The 19247-nt window shown below is 55.1% G+C and overlaps 1 protein-coding gene across 1 annotated transcript; it reads right to left on the bottom strand.

Moving 5' to 3' along the window:
- Positions 1–1799: 1799 nt before the first annotated feature.
- Positions 1800–17742, bottom strand: LOC144676723 (adenylate cyclase type 5-like). Its single transcript, XM_078537065.1, has 6 exons — positions 17728–17742; positions 17393–17542; positions 16190–16311; positions 13270–13381; positions 10410–10537; positions 1800–1962 (listed from the first exon to the last, which is right to left on the bottom strand). The coding sequence occupies exons 1-6, from the start codon at positions 17740–17742 to the stop codon at positions 1800–1802; spliced, it is 690 nt and encodes a 229-aa protein (XP_078393191.1).
- Positions 17743–19247: the final 1505 nt, after the last annotated feature.

The following is a 19247-nucleotide window of genomic DNA, read 5'->3' as shown; positions in this document are numbered from 1 at the left end:
GTAAAGAAGTTTCTCCTGAATTCCCCCGATCGGGTTTATTAGTGACTGTCTTATATCGATGGCCCCTGAGTTCTGGTCTCTCTTCCCATGCCCACCCACGCACCCCCACAAGTGAAAATATCTTCTCTCCATCTTCTATCGAAACCCCTTCGTCATTTTAAAGCCCTCGATCGGGTCACCCCCCCCTCAGCCTTCTCTTTTCTAGAGAAAAGAGCCCCAGCTTGTTCAGCCTTTCCAGATAGTTATAAACCTCTCCGTTCCAGTGTCATTCTACTGAATATTGTCACATATTCCCCAGTGTGTCTATATTCTTTCCATGAGCAGGGAGGTTATGTTGGAATTGTATAACACGCTGGTCAGACCACAGCTAGGGTATTGCGTGCAGTTCTGGAATCCACATTATAGGAAGGATGTGGATTGCACGAGAGAGAGAGCAGAGGAGATTTACCAGGATGTTGCCTGGGCTGGAGAGTTTTAGTCATGAGGAGAGATTGGATAGACTGGGGTTATTTTCCCTGGAGCAGAGGAGATTGAGGGGGGACATGATTGAGGTGTATAAAATTTATGAGGGGCATAGATAGGGTAGACAGGAAGGAACTTTTCCCCTTGGTGGAGGGATCAATAACCATGGGGCATAGATTTAAGGTGAGGGGCAGGAGGTTTAGAGGGGATGTGAGGAAGAATTTTTTCACCCAGAGGGTGGTGGGAATCTGGAAGTCTCTGCCTGAAAGGGTGGTAGAGGCAGAAACCCTCATCACATTTAAGGAGTATTTGGATGTGCACTTGCGATGCCCATGGTATACAAGACTCTGGGCCTAGTGCTGGAAAATGGGATTAGAATAGTTAGGTACTTGTTTGACCGGTGCAGATGCGATGGGCCAAAGGGCCTTTTTCTGCGCTGTAGACCTCAATGACTCTATAATATGGAGACCGGAACTGTGCACAGTGCTCCAAGTGTGGTCTAACCCAGGGATACGGAGACCGGAACTGTGCACAGTGCTCCGAGTGTGGTCTAACCCAGGGATACGGAGACCGGAACTGTGCACAGTGCTCCAAGTGTGGTCTAACCCAGGGATACGGAGACCGGAACTGTGCACAGTGCTCCGAGTGTGGTCTAACCCAGGGATACGGAGACCGGAACTGTGCACAGTGCTCCCAGTGTGGTCTAACCCAGGGATACGGAGACTGGAACTGTGCACAGTGCTCCGAGTGTGGTCTAACCCAGGGATATGGAGACCGGAACTGTGCACAGTGCTCCGAGTGTGGTCTAACCCAGGGATACGGAGACCGGAACTGTGCACAGTGCTCCGAGTGTGGTCTAACCCAGGGATACGGAGACCGGAACTGTGCACAGTGCTCCGAGTGTGGTCTAACCCAGGGATACGGAGACCGGAACTGTGCACAGTGCTCCCAGTGTGGTCTAACCCAGGGATACGGAGACCGGAACTGTGCACAGTGCTCCCAGTGTGGTCTAACCCAGGGATACGGAGACCGGAACTGTGCACAGTGCTCCGAGTGTGGTCTAACCCAGGGATACGGAGACCGGAACTGTGCACAGTGCTCCGAGTGTGGTCTAACCCAGGGATACGGAGATTGGAACTGTGCACAGTGCTCCAAGTGTGGTCTAACCCAGGGATACGGAGACCGGAACTGTGCACAGTGCTTGACCCAACTGTTAGAAAGAAAGTGAGCAGGAATGGCTGACCCATTGCTCTACTATCTGACCAGGGACTGGACGAGTGGACACCACCCCCACCCCCACCCCCCACCCCCCCCTCAGCCCCCAGGTTGTATGGATCTTACCCGGCCTTGCCTCCTGCCTCCATGTGATTGGCTAGCGTCACGTCGTTTGACCAGACATCGAACTGCCACTTCCTGAGGCCCAGGACTCCGCAGTGTACCCGGCCACTGTGGATGCCCACGCGCATGTTCACATTGACTCCAGTCACCTCTCGCACCAGCCTAGGGGGTGGGGGGGGTGGGGAAGAGGAAGGGGAAGCGGGAAGAGAAGAGGTTAGGGTTACAAATAAAAAACACTGCCAGCCCACCTCGTCCACTCCACGCTCAAGGCTGGTGCTGCATCGATAACAAAAGGTGCGTCATGTCACACGAGAGAGACATCACTCTGTCGCTGAGCTACATGGCCCATTGTGGGGTCATTCATTGACTTGTTCCAGGAGGTGACTAGGTGAGGGTAGTGTAGTTGATGTAGTCTACATGGACTTCAGTAAGGCTTTTGACAAGGTCTCGCATGGGAGACTGGTCAAGGAGGTAAGAGCCCATGGGATCCAGGACAAATTGGATCCAAAATTGGCTTAGTGGCAGGAGGCAGAGGGTGATGGTCGAAGGCTGTTTTTGTGACTGGAAGCCTGTGTCCAGTGGCGTACCACAGGGTTCAGTGCTGGGTCCCCTGCTGTTTGTAGTGTACGTTAATGACCTAGACATGAGCGTAGGAGGTATGATCAGTAATTCGCAGATGACGCTAAAATTGGTGGTGATGGTAAACAGTGAGGAGGAAAGCCTTAGACTACAGGATGATATAGACGGGCTGGTCAGATGGGAAGAGCAGTGGCAAATGGAATTTAATCCTGAGAAGTGTGAGGTGATGCATTTTGGGAGGACTAACATGGCAAGGGAGTACACGATGAATGGTAGGACCCTAGGAAGTACAGAGGATCAGAGGGACCTTGGTGTACATGTCCATAGATCCCTGAAGGCAGCAGCACAGGTAGATAAGGTGGTTAAGAAGGCATATGGGATACTTGTGTTTATTAATCGAGGCATTGAATACAAGAACAGGGAGGTTATGATGGAGCTGTATAAAGTGTTAGTTTGGCCACATCTGGAGTACTGTGTGCAGTTCTGGTCGCCACACTATGGGAAGGATGTGGATTGCACTGGAGAGGGTGCAGAGGAGGTTCACCAGGATGTGGTCTGGGCTGGAGCGTTTCAGCTACGAAGAGAGACTGGATAGACTGGGGTTGTTTTCCTTAGAGCAGAGAAGCTGATTGAGGTCTACAAAATTTTGAGGGGCGTAGATAGGAAGAAACTTTTCCCCTTAGCGGAGGGGTCAATAACCAGGGGGCATCGATATAAGGTAAGGGGTGGGAGGTTTAGAGGGGATTTGAGGGGGGATTTTTTCACCCAGAGGGTGAGGGGAGTCTGGAACTCACTGCCTGAGGGGGTGGTAGAGGCAGAAACCCTCACCACATTTAAGGAGTATTTAGATGAGCTCTTGAAGCACCACAGCATACAGGGCTATGGGCCAAGTGCTGGAAAATGGGACTAGAGTAGATAGGTGCTGGATGGCCGGCACAGACAGGATGGGCCGAAGGGCCTGTTTCTGGGCTGTGTAACTCTATGGCTCTAAGTGCTGCACTCCAACAGTCACTGCTACAAGGACAGGCGGAACCTGCAGACAGACGCACAGTAACATTCGCACCTCACAGATCCCAGGCAATGACCATCTCCAACAAGAGAGACTCCAACCATCGCCCCCTTGACATTCAATGGCATCACTATCGCCGACTCCCCCACTATCAACACCCTGGGGGTTACCATTGACCAGAATCTGAGCTGGACCAGCCATATAAATACTGTGGCTACAAGAGCAGGTCAGAGGCTGGGAATCCTGTGGAGAGTCACTCACCTCCTGACTCCCCGAAAGCCTGTCCACCATCTACAAGGCACAAGTCAGGAGTGTGATGGAACACTCCCCATTGCCTGGATGAGTGCAGCTCCCACAACACTCAAGAAGCTCGACACCGTCCAGGACAAAGCAGCCCCGCTCGACGGGGCACCCCATCCACCAACATTCACTCCCTCCACCACCACTGACACACAGGGGCAGCAGTGTGTGTACCATCTACAAGATGCACTGCAGCAACTCGCCAAGGGCTCCTTCGACAGCGCCGCCCAAACCCACCACCTCTACCGTCTAGAAGGACGAGGGCAGCAGACACATGGGGAACACCACCACCTGCAAGTTCCCCCTCCCAGCCACTCACCATCCCGACTTGGGAATATATCGGCCGTTCCTTCACTGTCGCTGGGTCAAAATCCTGGAACTCCCTCCCTAACAGCGCTGTGGGTGTACCTACACCACATGGGACAAAATCCTGGAACTCCCTCCCTAACAGCGCTGTGGGTGTACCTACACCACACGGACAAAATCCTGGAACTCCCTCCCTAACAGCGCTGTGGGTGTACCTACACCACACGGACAAAATCCTGGAACTCCCTCCCTAACAGCGCCGTGGGTGTACCTACACCACACAGACAAAATCCTGGAACTCCCTCCCTAACAGCGCTGTGGGTGTACCTACACCACACGGACAAAATCCTGGAACTCCCTCCCTAACAGCGCCGTGGGTGTACCTACACCACACGGGGACTGCAGCGGCTCACCCCCCACCTTCTCAAGGGGCAACTAGGGATGGGCAATAAATGCTGACCCAGCCAGAGACACCCACATCCCATAAATGAATAAGAAAAACTCTGTTTGAGAGCTGTTGAGATTAGAGATACCATCTGGAGCTCCTCAGACAACAAATGGTCACAGTGGTGGACTATTTGGCTAGGGAGGGTTTTGCAAACACGTTTGCTGGCTGGGTAAGGGGGGATTGGAGGGATGGTCAGTCACTGTGATGAGAAGCAGGAATCCCTGGTTGATAACCCTCCCCCCTAGTCCCAGGGGCAGTGAGAGAGAGAGAGCTTCTCTGTCCAGCTCCTGTTGGGATGGACACAGGTCTGATCGCCTATAATTAATTCCCAATGTTCAACAACTCGCCCCATTAATCACTCTCACTCTCTCCGACTCACAGCTTCTCCACCTCCCAACCTCTCTCCACTTCCCCCACCCATCTCTCTCTGCCTCCCCCCTCTCTCCGCACCTCCCCCTCTCTCTCTCTCCACCTCCCAACCTCTCTCCACTTCCCCCACCCATCTCTCTCTGCCTCCCCCCTCTCTCCGCACCTCCCCCTCTCTCTCTCTCCACCTCCCAACCTCTCTCCACTTCCCCCACCCATCTCTCTCTGCCTCCCCCCTCTCTCCGCACCTCCCCCCTCTCTCTCTCTCCACCTCCCAACCTCTCTCCACACCCCCCACACTCTCTCTCTGCCCCCACCCTCTCTCCCCCCCTCTCTCTCTCCCCTTCCCCCCTCGCTCTCCACTTCCCCCCCCCACTCTCCACTCCCCCCCTCTCTCCACTTCCCCCCCTCTCTCTCTCTCCACTTCCCCCCCTCTCTCTCTCTCCACTTCCCCCCCTCTCTCTCTCTCCACTTCCCCCCCTCTCTCTCTCTCCACTTCCCCCCCTCTCTCTCTCTCCACTTCCCCCCCTCTCTCTCTCTCCACTTCCCCCCCTCTCTCTCTCTCCACTTCCCCCCCCCTCTCGCTCTCCACTTCCCCCCCCCTCTCTCTCTCCACTTCCCCCCTCTCTCCACTTCCCCCCCTCTCTCCACTTCCCCCCCCTCTCTCTCCACTTCCCCCCCCCTCTCTCTCCACTTCCCCCCCCTCTCTCTCCACTTCTTCCCCCCCCTCTCTCTCTCCACTTCCCCCCCACTCTCTCTCCACTTCCCCCCCCACTCTCTCTCCACTTCCCCCCCTCTCTCCCACTCCCCCCCCTCTCTCTCCACTCCCCCCTCTCTCCACTTCCCCCCCTCTCTCTCTCTCCACTCCCCCCTCTCCACTTCCCCCCCTCTCTCTCTCTCCACTTCCCCCCCCCACTCTCCACTCCCCCCCTCTCTCCACTTCCCCCCCTCTCTCTCTCTCCACTTCCCCCCCTCTCTCTCTCTCCACTTCCCCCCCCTCTCTCTCTCCACTTCCCCCCCCCTCTCTCTCTCCACTTCCCCCCCCTCTCTCTCCACTTCCCCCCCCTCTCTCTCCACTTCCCCCCACCCTCTCTCTCCTCTTCCCCCACCCTCTCTCTCCACTTCCCCCCCCTCTCTCTCCCACTTCCCCCACCCTCTCTCTCCACTTCCCCCCCTCTCTCTCTCCACTTCCCCCCACTCTCTCTCCACTTCCCCCCCTCTCTCCACTCCCCCCCCTCTCTCTCCACTCCCCCCTCTCTCCACTTCCCCCCCTCTCTCTCTCTCCACCCCCCCTCTCCACTTCCCCCCCCTCTCTCTCTCCCACTTCCCCCCCCCACTCTCCACTCCCCCCCTCTCTCCACTTCCCCCCCCTCTCTCTCTCTCCACTTCACCCCCTCTCTCTCTCCACTTCCCCCCCCTCTCTCTCTCCACTTCCCCCCCCCTCTCTCTCTCCACTTCACCCCCTCTCTCTCTCCACTTCCCCCCCCTCTCTCTCTCCCACTTCCCCCTCTCTCTCTCCACTTCCCCCTCTCTCTCTCTCCACTTCTCTCCCCCCCTCTCTCTCTCCACTTCACCCCCTCTCTCTCTCCACTTCCCCCTCCTCTTTCTCTCCACTTCCCCCTCTCTCTCTCTCCACTTCCCCCCCTCTCTCTCCACTTCCCCCCTCTCTCTCACCACTTCCCCCCCCTCTCTCTCCACTTCCCCCCCTCTCTCTCTCCACTTCCCCCCCACTCTCTCTCCACTTCCCCCCCTCTCTCCACTCCCCCCCACTCTCTCCACTTCCCCCCCTCTCTCTCTCCACTTCCCCCCACCTCTCTCTCCACTTCCCCCTCTCTCTCTCTCCACTTCCCCCCCCCTCTCTCTCTCCACTTCCCCCTCTCTCTCTCTCCACTTCCACCCCCTTCTCTCTCCACTACCCCACTCTCTCTCTCCACTTCCCCCCTCTCTCTCTCTCCACTTCCCCCCCCTCTCTCTCTCCACTTCACCCCCTCTCTCTCTCCACTTCTCTCCCCCCTCTCTCTCTCCACTTCACCCCCTCTCTCTCTCCACTTCCCCCTCTCTCTCTCTCCACTTCCCCCTCCTCTTTCTCTCCACTTCCCCCCTCTCTCTCCACTTCCCCCCTCTCTCTCACCACTTCCCCCCCCTCTCTCTCCACTTCCCCCCCTCTCTCTCTCCACTTCCCCCCCACTCTCTCTCCACTTCCCCCCTCTCTCCACTCCCCCCCCTCTCTCTCCACTTCCCCCCCTCTCTCTCTCCACTCCCCCCCCTCTCTCTCCACTTCCCCCCCTCTCTCCCTCCCTCCTTCTTCCTCTCTCCCTCAATCCTTCTCCCTCTCTCCCTCAATCCTTCTCCCTCTCTCCCTCCCTCCTTCTCCCGCTCTCCCTCAATCCTTCTCCCTCTCTCCCTCAATCCTTCTCCCTCTCTCCCTCAATACTTCTCCCTCTCTCCCCTCAACCCTTCTCCCACTCTCCCTCAAACCTTCTCCCTCTCTCCCCCAATCCTTCTCCCTCTCTCCCTCAATCCTTCTCCCTCTCACCCTCAATCCTTCTCCCTCTCTCCCTCAATCCTTCTCCCTCTCTCCCTCTATCCTTCTCCCTCTCTCCCTCAATCCTTCTCCCTCTCTCCCTCAATCCTTCTCCCTCTCACCCTCAATCCTTCTCCCTCTCACCCTCAATCCTTCTCCCTCTCTCCCTCTATCCTTCTCCCTCTCTCCCTCAATCCTTCTCCCTCTCTCCCTCAATCCTTCTCCCTCTCTCCCTCAATCCTTCTCCCTCTCTCCCTCCCTCCTTCTCCCTCAATCCTTCTCCCTCTCTCTCCGAATCCATCTCCCTCTCTCCCTCAATCCTCCTCCCTCTCTCTCCCAATCCTTCTCCCTCTCTCCCTCAATCCTTCTCCCTCTCTCCCTCAATCCATCTCCCTCTCTCCCTCAATCCTTCTCCCTCTCTCCCCTCAATCCTTCTCCCTCTCTCCCTCAATCCTTCTCCCTCTCTCCCCTCAATCCTTCTCCTTCTCTCCCCCAATCCTTCTCCCTCTCTCCCTCAATCCTTCTCCCTCTCTCCCTCAATCCTTCTCCCTCTCTCCCTCAATCCTTCTCCCTCTCTCCCTCCCTCCTTCTCCCTCAATCCTTCTCCCTCTCTCTCCGAATCCATCTCCCTCTCTCCGTCAATCCTCCTCCCTCTCTCTCCCAATCCTTCTCCCTCTCTCCCTCAATCCTTCTCCCTCTCTCCCTCAATCCATCTCCCTCTCTCCCTCAATCCTTCTCCCTCTCTCCCCTCAATCCTTCTCCCTCTCTCCCTCAATCCTTCTCCCTCTCTCCCTCAATCCTTCTCCCTCTCTCCCTCAATCCTTCTCCCTCTCTCCCTCAATCCTTCTCCCTCTCTCCCCTCAATCCTTCTCCCTCTCTCCCTCAATCCTTCTCCCTCTCTCCCTCAATCCTTCTCCCTCTCTCCCTCAATCCTTCTCCCTCTCACCCCCAATCCTTCTCCCTCTCTCCCTCAATCCTTCTCCCTCTCTCCCTCAATCCTTCTCCCTCTCTCCCTCAATCCTTCTCCCTCTCTCCCTCAATCCTTCTCCCTCTCTCCCTCCCTCCTTCTCCCTCAATCCTTCTCCCTCTCTCCCTCAATCCTTCTCCCTCTCTCCCCCAATCCTTCTCCCTCTCTCCCTCAATGCTTCTCCCTCTCTCCCTCAATCCTTCTCCCTCTCTCCCTCAATCCTTCTCCCTCTCTCCCTCCCTCCCTCCCTCTCTGTCCATGTCGGACAGCCTCACTCTTTCCCTCACTTTCCCAAGTCTCGCTCACGCTCTCTCCCACTCGGTTAGTGACTGGGCCTAGTTCCATCAGCCTTGGGTGGGAAAATCCAGAGGGAGTGAGATCTTCCTGCAGTTCTGTGGGATAGCCATCGAGCTGAACTTTACTGGATCGTTTGTGTGTGTGCAAACAATTACTTTTCCTTTACTGGATTGGAAGGTCATGTCCATCATTTCATCCAAGCTCTTGCATCCTTCATAACACAGTCATAACACTCCCACTGACCCCACTCATCCCAACACCACTACCAAAAAACCTGTTTGCAGGGCCAGAGATCCTCAGAATCCAGGCCGTCACTCCTGGACTGAGGGAGCGCCGCACTGTCTGAGGGTCAGCGCTGAGGGAGCGCCGCACTGTCGGAGGGTCAGTGCTGAGGGAGCGCTGCACTGTCAGAGGGTCAGCGCTGGAGGGAGCGCCGCACTGTCGGAGGGTCGGTGCTGAGGGAGCGCCACACTGTCGGAGGGTCAGTGCTGAGGGAGCGCCGCGCTGTCGGAGGGTCAGTGCTGAGGGAGCGCCGCGCTGTCGGAGGTTCAGCGCTGAGGGAGCGCCGCACTGTGGGAGGGTCAGTGCTGTGGGAGGGTCAGTGCTGAGGAAGCGGCGCACTGTCGGAGGGTCAGCGCTGAGGGAGCGCCGCACTGTTGGAGGGTCAGCGCTGAGGGAGCTCCGCGCTGTCGGAGGGTCAGCGCTGAGGGAGCGCTGCACTGTCGGAGGGTCAGCGCTGAGGGAGCGCCGCACTGTCGGAGGGTCAGTGCTGAGGAAGCGGCGCACTGTCGGAGGGTCAGTGCTGAGGGAGTGCCGCGCTGTTGGAGGGTCAGTGCTGAGGGAGCGCCGCACTATTGGAGGGTCAGCGCTGAGGGAGCGCCGCACTGTCGGAGGGTCAGCGCTGAGGGAGCGCCGCGCCGTCGGAGGGTCAGCGCTGAGGGAGCGCCGCACTGTCGGAGGGTCAGTGCTGAGGGAGCGCCGCGCCGTCGGAGGGTCAGCGCTGAGGGAGCGCCGCACTGTCGGAGGGTCAGCGCTGAGGGAGCGCCGCGCCGTCGGAGGGTCAGCGCTGAGGGAGCGCCGCGCTGTCGGAGGGTCAGTGCTGAGGGAGCGCCGCGCTGTCGGAGGGTCAGCGCCGAGGGAGCGCCGCACTGTGGGAGGGTCAGCGCTGAGGGAGCGCCGCACTGTTGGGAGGGTCAGCGCTGAGGGAGCGCCGCACTGTCGGAGGGTCAGTGCTGAGGGAGCGCCGCGCTGTCGGAGGGTCAGCGCCGTGGGAGAGCCGCACTGTCGGAGGGTCAGTGCTGAGGGAGCGCCGCACTGTCGGAGGGTCAGCGCTGAGGGAGCGCCGCACTGTTGGGAGGGTCAGCGCTGAGGGAGCGCCGCACTGTCGGAGGGTCAGTGCTGAGGGAGCGCCGCACTGTCGGAGGGTCAGCGCTGAGGGAGCGCCGCACTGTTGGGAGGGTCAGCGCTGAGGGAGCGCCGCACTGTCGGAGGGTCAGTGCTGAGGGAGCGCCGCGCTGTCGGAGGGTCAGCGCCGAGGGAGAGCCGCACTGTCGGAGGGTCAGTGCTGAGGGAGCGCCGCGCTGTCGGAGGGTCAGCGCCGAGGGAGAGCCGCACTGTTGGGAGGGTCAGTGCTGAGGGAGCGCCGCGCTGTCGGAGGGTCAGCGCCGAGGGAGAGCCGCACTGTTGGGAGGGTCAGCGCCGAAAGGAATTTGGGTAATATTTCCAAGGGGCCTGAACACATATGCACGAGGCAACATTCTGGGGACACCCTTGGGTCTGGGATGCTCTCGATGTCTCTCATCGCACTACTTACGATATTGCCTCGATCATGTCAACCCCCATCTCGACACAGCAGTGTGCGTGGTCTGGCCTGGCCTCTGGTAATCCCGATACACAGTAGTAGCAGTCTCCCAGAATCTTGATCCTTAAACAGAAGTTCTCCTTTGAGAGGGGAACAAAGAGACACAGGAATCAGGGACAAAAACCGGCACTGGCAAAACATACCCAAAAGAACAGGAGGAGGGCCATTCAGCCCATCCGGCCTGTGCCTGCCCTTAGAAAGGTCTATCCAATTAGATCCCCACACTTCCTCGTTCCCAGCTCTTCCCCCACCCCCCCCGCCCCATCTTCCTGCAGATTCTTCCCCTTCCAGTATTTATCCGATTGCCCACCCCACTATTGAATCTGCTTCCACCGCCCTTTCAGGCAGCGCCTTCCAGATCACAACAACTCGCTGTGTTTATAAAAAATAATTCTCCTCATCTCCCCCCCCCACCCACCCCCACCCTCTGGTTCTGTTCCCGATTCTCTTCAATCTATGTCCCCTCTGGTTACCGACCCTCCCGCCCACTGGGAAACAGTCTCTCCCTCTCCTACTCTACCCCAAACCCCCACCCCTTCGTGATTTTGAACCCCTCAATTCAATCTCCCCTCCCTCCCTTAACCTTCTCTGCTCTAAGGAGAACAATCCCAGCTTCTCCAGTCCCTCCACGTGAACTGAAGTCCCCTCATCCTCTCCCCTGGTTCTGGTAAATCTCCCTCCGCACCCTCTCCGAGACCCTCGACATCCTTCCTCGAGTGAGGGGCCCGGGATTGGGGACAGGGTTCTCCAGCTGGGGGCCTAACCCAGTGTTTTATAAAAGGGTTTAACATCACTTCCTTGCTTTTGTATTGAGTGCCCTTATTTACAAAGCCCAGTGTCCCATACACTTTCTCAAATGCCTCAGCAACTTTTCCTGCCACATTAATATGTTTGTGTACATATACTCCACACTCCCTCTCCTCCTGTAACCACATCGTCAAAAATTCCACCACTTAAATTATACTGCGTCTACATATCGTTCATTGACAGTCAGATAGTGAGGCTTCTGCCCATGTTAGAGCAGAGAGGGTATACACAGGAACAGGAGGAGGCCATTCAGCCCCTCCTCCCTCCTCGAGCCTGTTACACAGGAACAGAAGGAGGCCATTCAGCCCCTCTCCTCCTCCTCAAGCCTGTTACACAGGAACAGGAGGAGGCCATTCAGCCCCTCCTCCTCCTCGAGCCTGTTACACAGGAACAGGCCATTCAGCCCCTCCTCCTCCTCGAGCCTGTTACACAGGAACAGGAGGAGGCCATTCAGCCCCTCCTCCTCCTCGAGCCTATCACACAGGAACAGGAGGAGGCCATTCGATGGAGTTTAGAAGGATGAGGGGGGATCTGATTGAAACTTACAGAATACTGAAAGGCCTGGACAGAGTGGGACGTGGGGAAGATGTTTCCATGAGCAGGAGAGACTAGGACCCGAGGGGCATAGCCTCAGAGTAAAGGGAAGACCTTTTTAGAACAGAGATGAGGAGAAACTTCTTTAGCCAGAGAGTGGTGAATCTATGGAATTCATTGCCACAGAAGGCTGTGGAGGCCAGGTCATTGAGTGTATTTAAGACCAAGATAGATCGGTTCTTGACTGGTAAGGGGGATCAAAGGTTACGGGGAGAAGGCGGGAGAATGGGGTTGAGAAACTTATCAGCCATGATTGAATGGCGGAGCAGACTCGATGGGCCGAATGGCCTAATTTCTGCTCCTATGTCTTATGGTCTTATTCAGCCCCCCCTCCTTGAGCCTCCTGCCCCTCTCTACCTCCACTCAATGAGACTATGGCTGATCTGGGACCTAACTCCATCTCCCCACCTTCACCCCCATATCCCTCGATACCTTTGACTAACGAAAGTGTCTCAATCTCATTTAATCACCTCCTTAACCTTCTAAATTCCAGGGAGCCACCCTGTTTGGGGAGACGGGTTTGAGGTTCTGGACATTGGGGTGTGGGGTGAGGGGGAGGTGTGAGAAGGAACCTTATTCCCGGAGCGAGCGGTGACAACCTGGAACTCGCTGCCCCACGAGGTGGGGTGGGAGCGGAGACGGGCAATGATTCCGAAAGGGAATCGGATGCCCGAGGGGGAAATAAACTCGCAGGGGGTCACGGGGAATAGAGCGGGAGAGGTGGGCACTGACTGGATCGGTCTACGGAGAGCCGGCAGGGACCCGATGGGCTGAATGGCCTCCCTCCTTTGCTGTAGACGCCTCTAGTTTGTGTTTACACTCCCCTCGGAGTCCCGAAGTCACTCTGAGAAGCGTGCACTGTGCTCCCTCCTAGCTGCCCCCAGACAGAGACTCTTCCCCCCACCCCCTGGTTAGGGAGAGTCTGGGACTCGGTGGGGTGGGGGGCAGAGTGTAAAAATCCCAGACAGACCCAAGGGATGAACAGAGCCCCGGGGAAGTTTTTTCTACTATTATTGGGGAACGGGGTGTGGGTGTCGCTGACCAGGTCAGCACTTATTACCCATCCCCAATTGCCCCTTGTTCAAAGGGGCAGTGAACAGCCAACCACATTGGTGTGGGGGGGGTGGTCTGGAGTCACGTGTAGGGCCAGACCGGGGTAAGGAGGGCAGATTTCCCCACCTCCCCTGAAGGGGAGCGAACCAGACGGGGTTTTTGACAACAATCGACAACGGTTTCGTGGTCACCGTCAGAGTTTTGGTTCCAGATTTTTTATTGGATTCAAGTTCCACCATCAGCCAGGGTGAGATTCCCTGGGTCTCGGGGTTACTTAGTCCAGTTTACTCAGACCACTACACACACCGCCGCCTCCCCGAAAGGGAGGGTCAGCGGCGCCACACCGTCCTATACTTACAGCTGCGAGTTTATCGAAACGCGCAAAGAGTTCGTTCAGAGTCATCACCAACTCTTGGGCTGTGCACTGTGACGCCAAGCCAGTGAATCCCTCAATGTCAGCGAACAGGATGCTGAGGAAGGAGGAAGACATGACAGAACAAGGTCAAAACCTTTCATAAAAAACCCCCCTCCCCGCAGCCCCCAGCCGGAGTACCCCACGTCCCCAATCCCGCGGACCCCTACACTCTAGGAAGGATGTCGAGGGTCATCGGAGAGGGTGCGGAGGGAGATTTATCAGAACCTGGGGGGAGGATGAGGGGACTTCAGTTCACCTGGAGAAGCTGGGATTGTTCTCCTTAGAGCAGAGAAGGTTAAGGGAGGGAGGGAGGGGGGGAGATTGAATCGAGGGGTTCAAAATCACGAAGGGGGGGGTTTGGGGTAGAGTAGGAGAGGGAGAGACTGTTTCCCAGTGGGCGGGAGGGTCGGTAACCAGAGGGGACACAGATTGAAGAGAATCGGTAACAGAACCAGAGGGTGGGGGTGGGTGGGGAGGGAGATGAGGAGAATTATTTTTTATAAACACAGCGAGTTGTTGTGATCTGGAAGGCGCTGCCTGAAAGGGCGGTGGAAGCAGATTCAATAGGAGGGGGGCAATTGGATAAATACTGGAAGGGGGGCGAAATTGCTGGGATATGTTCTATTCAACTGCTGGTCTCATGATATGGGTGATAGAGATAGAGTCAAAGATGGGGAGGAGAAAAGGGAGACAGGGAGAAACAGAGAGACAGAGAGAGAGAGAGAGAAGGACAGAGAGAGAGAGACAGAGAGAGAGAAGGACAGAGACAGAGAGAGGACAGAGAGAGAGAAGGACAGAGACAGAGAGAGGACAGAGAGAGAGAAGGACAGAGAAAGAGAGAAGGACAGAGAAAGAGAAGGACAGAGAGAGAGAGACAGAGAGAGAGAGAGAAGGACAGAGAGAGAGAGAGACAGAGAGAGAGAAGGACAGAGACAGAGAGAGGACAGAGAGAGAGAAGGACAGAGAAAGAGAGAAGGACAGAGAAAGAGAAGGACAGAGACAGAGAGAGACAGAGACAGAGAAGGACAGAGAGAGAGAGAGACAGAGAGAGAGAAGGACAGAGAGAGAGAGGAGAGAGAGAGAGGACAGAGAAAGAGAGAAGGACAGAGAAAGAGAGAAGGACAGAGAGAGAGAAGGACAGAGACAGAGAGAGAGAGAGAGAGAGAAGGACAGAGAGAGAGAGAGACAGAGAGAGAGAAAGACAGAGACAGAGAGAGACAGAGAGAGAGAAGGACAGAGAGAGAGAGACAGAGAGAGAGAGAAAGGACAGATAGAGAGAGGACAGAGAGAGAGAGAAAGGACAGAGAGAGAGAGAGAAGGACAGAGAGGACAGAGAGAGAGAGAAGGACAGAGAAAGAGAGAGGACAGAGACAGGAAAAAATTGAGAAACAGAGAGAGAAGGACAGAGAGATTGAGGGACAAGGAGGGAGGGGGACAGGGAGAGAGGGAGGGACAGGGAGAGAGGGAGGGACAGGGAGAGAGGGAGGGACAGCGAGAGAGGGAGGGACAGCGAGCGAGAGAGAGGGAGGGATAGACAGAGAGGAAGGGATAGACAGAGAGGGAGGGATAGAGAGAGGGAGGGATAGAGAGAGGGAGGGATAGAGAGAGGGAGGGATAGAGAGAGGGAGGGATAGACAGAGAGGGAGGAATAGAGAGAGAGAGAGAGTAAGGGATAGAGAGAGAGGGAGGGATAGAGAGAGAGGGACGGATAGAGAGAGAGGGACGGATAGAGAGAGAGGGACGGATAGAGGGGAGAGGGAGGGATAGAGGGAGGGTGGGATAGAGAGAGGGGGGATAGAGAGAGAGAGGGAAGGATAGAAAGAGAGAGAGGGAGGGATAGAGAGAGAGATAAAGAGAGAGAGAGGCAGACAGAGTTGTAGAGACAGACAGAGAGAGGGGGACAGGGGGCAGAGATACAGATTCTGATATGATCCCAGCTGGTGTTAATACTGGATGAGTCAGATCCAGAGTGGAACCTGGCTTGATAGATGAGTTTTTGTTTTAAGGCTGCGGAGGGGATTTGCTGAAACAGATTTTCACGTGAATCTTTTAACAAAAATACAAAACACCGATTAAACACGAAACAATGTCTCTACGACACTAGACAACGAAAAAGACGGGAAAGATGTCGGTGCAGATAACGAGGAAACAATGATTCAAACTCCCGCTCTCCCTTTCACCCCAGCGGTACCCTTCCAGACCCAACACTCCGGCCAAGAGGTACCTCCATTCCCACCCCCAGGCCAGGACTGGCTCATCGCAAAGAGGGTTCTCTCCCAGCGGACTCCTGAATGTTCACCAGAGGTCCTCTCGCAACTGGTATCTCCCTTCAGGTATCCACAAAGGGTCACTCTTAAACTCACCCTGACTCGAACTCCAGAGAAGTTCCTCCAACCCATTTCCTCAGCCGTCTGGCATCCATCCCAGCTGGAGTGCCCTGGGACCTTCCCTGCCTTCCCTCTGTGGTAGACCCCGACCAACTGGACTAAAGTCTTGCCGTCCTGTCTCTCCGTGTTGCGAGGTAACAGCCCAGCCTTTTCCCGCTTTTACTGCCTGTTGCACCTTCCCTAAGCGACGAACCCCTTGGTAACCCATCCCTTCCACTAGAAGAGTGGTAAACCCTCATTGAGAAGCCATGTAGGCCAACAGGCCCTGGGGTCTTCCTAGCTCCCTCTCAAACAAAGAAACTCCGAAATGAAACCAAAACCCAGGCTTCACCATTCCTGACGCACCAACAAAATAAGGTATGAATTAAATCTAAAGCCGTACCTCGTTCCCCACGCCACAAATACAAGTAGGGCTGACTCAAAGCTGCCTCCGGTCCCAAAGCGGAGGGCCAGAGATAGGAGGGAGTATTCCTCACCTGACATTGTCGTGTTTCTGGATGTAGATCTTATGGAACATCATGTCTTCTTTCTTGGCATTGATGTCCGCCTTCATCTCCATGGCAACGTGACGGGGTAGAACCGAGAGGAGGAGACGCTCCTGGGGAGGAGAGGGGGGGGCCCCGCGTTAGAGAGGAATTCTGCGGCCGGTCACACTGCGACGCAGAGTGGGAGGCAAAGCTCGTGGAGGGCAGGAACTTCCTCTCTCCATTTCCCTGTCTCTCTGTGCGCCACCCCCATCCCCAACCTACTCAACACTTACTGTCCAACCCTAACTGCCCCTTGAGAAGCCAACCCTAGTTGCCCCTTGAGAAGGTGGGGGTGAGCTGCCGCCTTGAACCGTGTGGTGTAGGTACACCCACGGCGCTGTTAGGGAGGGAGTTCCAGGATTTTGTCCCATGTGGTGTAGGTACACCCACAGCGCTGTTAGGGAGGGAGTTCCAGGATTTTGTCCGTGTGGTGTAGGTACACCCACGGCGCTGTTAGGGAGGGAGTTCCAGGATTTTGTCCCGTGTGTGGTGTAGGTACACCCACGGCGCTGTTAGGGAGGGAGTTCCAGGATTTTGACCGTGTGGTGTAGGTACACCCACAGCGCTGTTAGGGAGGGAGTTCCAGGATTTTGTCCCGTGTGTGGTGTAGGTACACCCATGGCGCTGTTAGGGAGGGAGTTCCAGGATTTTGTCCCGTGTGTGGTGTAGGTACACCCATGGCGCTGTTAGGGAGGGAGTTCCAGGATTTTGTCCCTGTGGTGTAGGTACACCCACGGCGCTGTTAGGGAGGGAGTTCCAGGATTTTGACCCGGTGACAGTGAAGGAACGGCCGATTATATTCCCAAGTCAGGATGGTGAGTGGCTCGGGAGGGGGAACTTGCAGGTGGTGGTGTTCCCCATGTGTCTGCTGCCCTCGTCCTTCTAGATGGTAGAGGTCGTGGGTTTGGGCGGCGCTGTTGAAGGAGCCCTTGGCGAGTTGCTGCAGTGCATCTTGTAGATGGTACACACACTGCTGCCCCTGTGCGTCGGTGGTGGTGGTGGAGGGAGTGAATGTTTGTGGATGGGGTGACCCATCGAGCGGGGGCTGCTTTGTCCTGGACGGTGTCGAGCTTCTCGAGTGTTGTGGGAGCCGCGCTCACCCAGGCAAGTGGGGAGAGGAAAGTTCCGGGAGTGAGATGACGGCCAACATACCTGCTGCTGGTTCTCTCGTTGGGAATGCAGACGAGCTTGGATACACGCCCTAGTTTCTCGGAATGCCTGGCGCTGTGACACCTCAGCTGGATAATGTGTACACACTCCAACAATGTTGGTACACAGGAGGATAAGCACGTTAGAGCTCAGCTGTGAATGTAAACACAGGAAGGAGGGGGGGTGGGGTGGAGACAGAGAGAGAGAGAGAGAGAGGAAGAGAGAAAGGATGGTGAACGGAACATCAAAGTTAGTCACGTTAGAGATTCCAGTCAATTTAAACAGATGCTTCACCAGCCTCCTCCAGCCTGCAGTGGATCCTGCAGGTGACAAGGTACCACGACAATATTCATTGCAAATCTTCACACAGTGAGTGATCCTTACCCTGAATAAACAGTGACTCTGTACAGTTACACAGTGAGTGATCCTTACCCTGAAAAAACAATGATTCTGTACAGTTACACAGAGAGTATCCTCAGCCTGAATTAACAGTGACTCTGTACAGTTACAGAGTGAGTGATCCATACCCTGAATAAACAGTGACTCTGTACAGTTACACAGTGAGTGATCCTTACCCTGCTGAATAAACAGTGACTCTGTACAGTTACACAGTGAGTGATCCTTACCCTGAATAAACAGTGACTCTGTACAGTTACACAGTGAGTGATCCTTACCCTGAATAAACAGTGACTCTGTACAGTTACACAGTGAGTGACCCTTACCGTGAATAAACAGCGACTCGGTACAGTTATACAGTCAGTGATCCTCACCCAGAATAAACAGTGACTCTGTACAGTTACACAGTGAGTGATCCTTACCCTGAATAAACAGTGACTCTGTACAGTTACACAGTGAGTGATCCTTACCCTGAATAAACATTGACTCTGTACAGTTACACAGTGAGTGACCCTTACCCTGCTGAATAAACAGTGACTCTGTACAGTTACACAGTGAGTGACCCTTACCCTGAATAAACAGTGACTCTGTACAGTTACACAGTGAGTGACCCTTACCCTGCTGAATAAACAGTGATTCTGTACAGTTAGACAGTGAGTGATCCTTACCCTGAATAAACAGTGACTATGTACAGTTACACAGTGAGTGATCCTTAACCTGAATAAACAGTGACTCTGTACAGTTACACAGTGAGTGATCCTCACCCTGAATAAACAGAGACTCTGTACAGTTACACAGTGAGTGACCCTTACCCTGAATAAACAGTGACTCTGTACAGTTACACAGTGAGTGACCCTTACCCTGAATAAACAGTGACTCTGTACAGTTACACAGTGAGTGATCCTTACCCTGAATAAATAGTGAATCTGTACAGTTACACAGTGAGTGAACCTTACCCTAAATAAACAGTGACTCTGTACAGTTACACAGTGAGTGACCCTTACCCTGCTGAATAAACAGTGATTCTATACAGTTACACAGTGAGTGACCCTCACCAGAATAAACAGTGACTCTGTACAGTTACACAGTAAATGATCCTAACCCAGAATAAACAGTGATTCTGTACAGTTACACAGTGAGTGATCCTAACCCTGAATAAACACTGACTCTGTACAGTTACACAGTGATGACCCTTACCCTGAATAAACAGTGACTCTGTACAGTTACACAGTGAGTGATCCTCACCCTGAATAAACAGTGATTCTGTACAGTTACACAGTGAGTAACCATTACCCTGAATAAACAGTGACTCTGTACAGTTACACAGTGAGTGTCCATTATCCAGCTGAATAAACAGTGACTCTGTACAGTTACACAGTGAGTGATCATTACCCTGAATAAACAGTGACTCTGTACAGTTACACAGTGAGTGTCTCTTATCCTGCTGAATAAACAGTGAATC

The sequence above is a fragment of the Cetorhinus maximus genome, unplaced genomic scaffold (assembly GCF_964194155.1).
Source record: "Cetorhinus maximus unplaced genomic scaffold, sCetMax3.hap1.1 HAP1_SCAFFOLD_1848, whole genome shotgun sequence".
NCBI classification, from domain to species: Eukaryota; Metazoa; Chordata; class Chondrichthyes; order Lamniformes; family Cetorhinidae; genus Cetorhinus; species Cetorhinus maximus.
This window is presented reverse-complemented; position numbering and strand designations above follow the sequence as displayed.

Coding starts and splice junctions, on each gene's coding strand:
- LOC144676723 (XM_078537065.1), bottom strand. Junction 10,538..13,269: donor GTTTCGATAAACTCGCAGCT/GTAAGTATAGGA, acceptor CCCCTCTCAAAG/GAGAACTTCTGTTTAAGGAT. Junction 1,963..10,409: donor GACATGATCGAGGCAATATC/GTAAGTAGTGCG, acceptor CCCACCCCCTAG/GCTGGTGCGAGAGGTGACTG.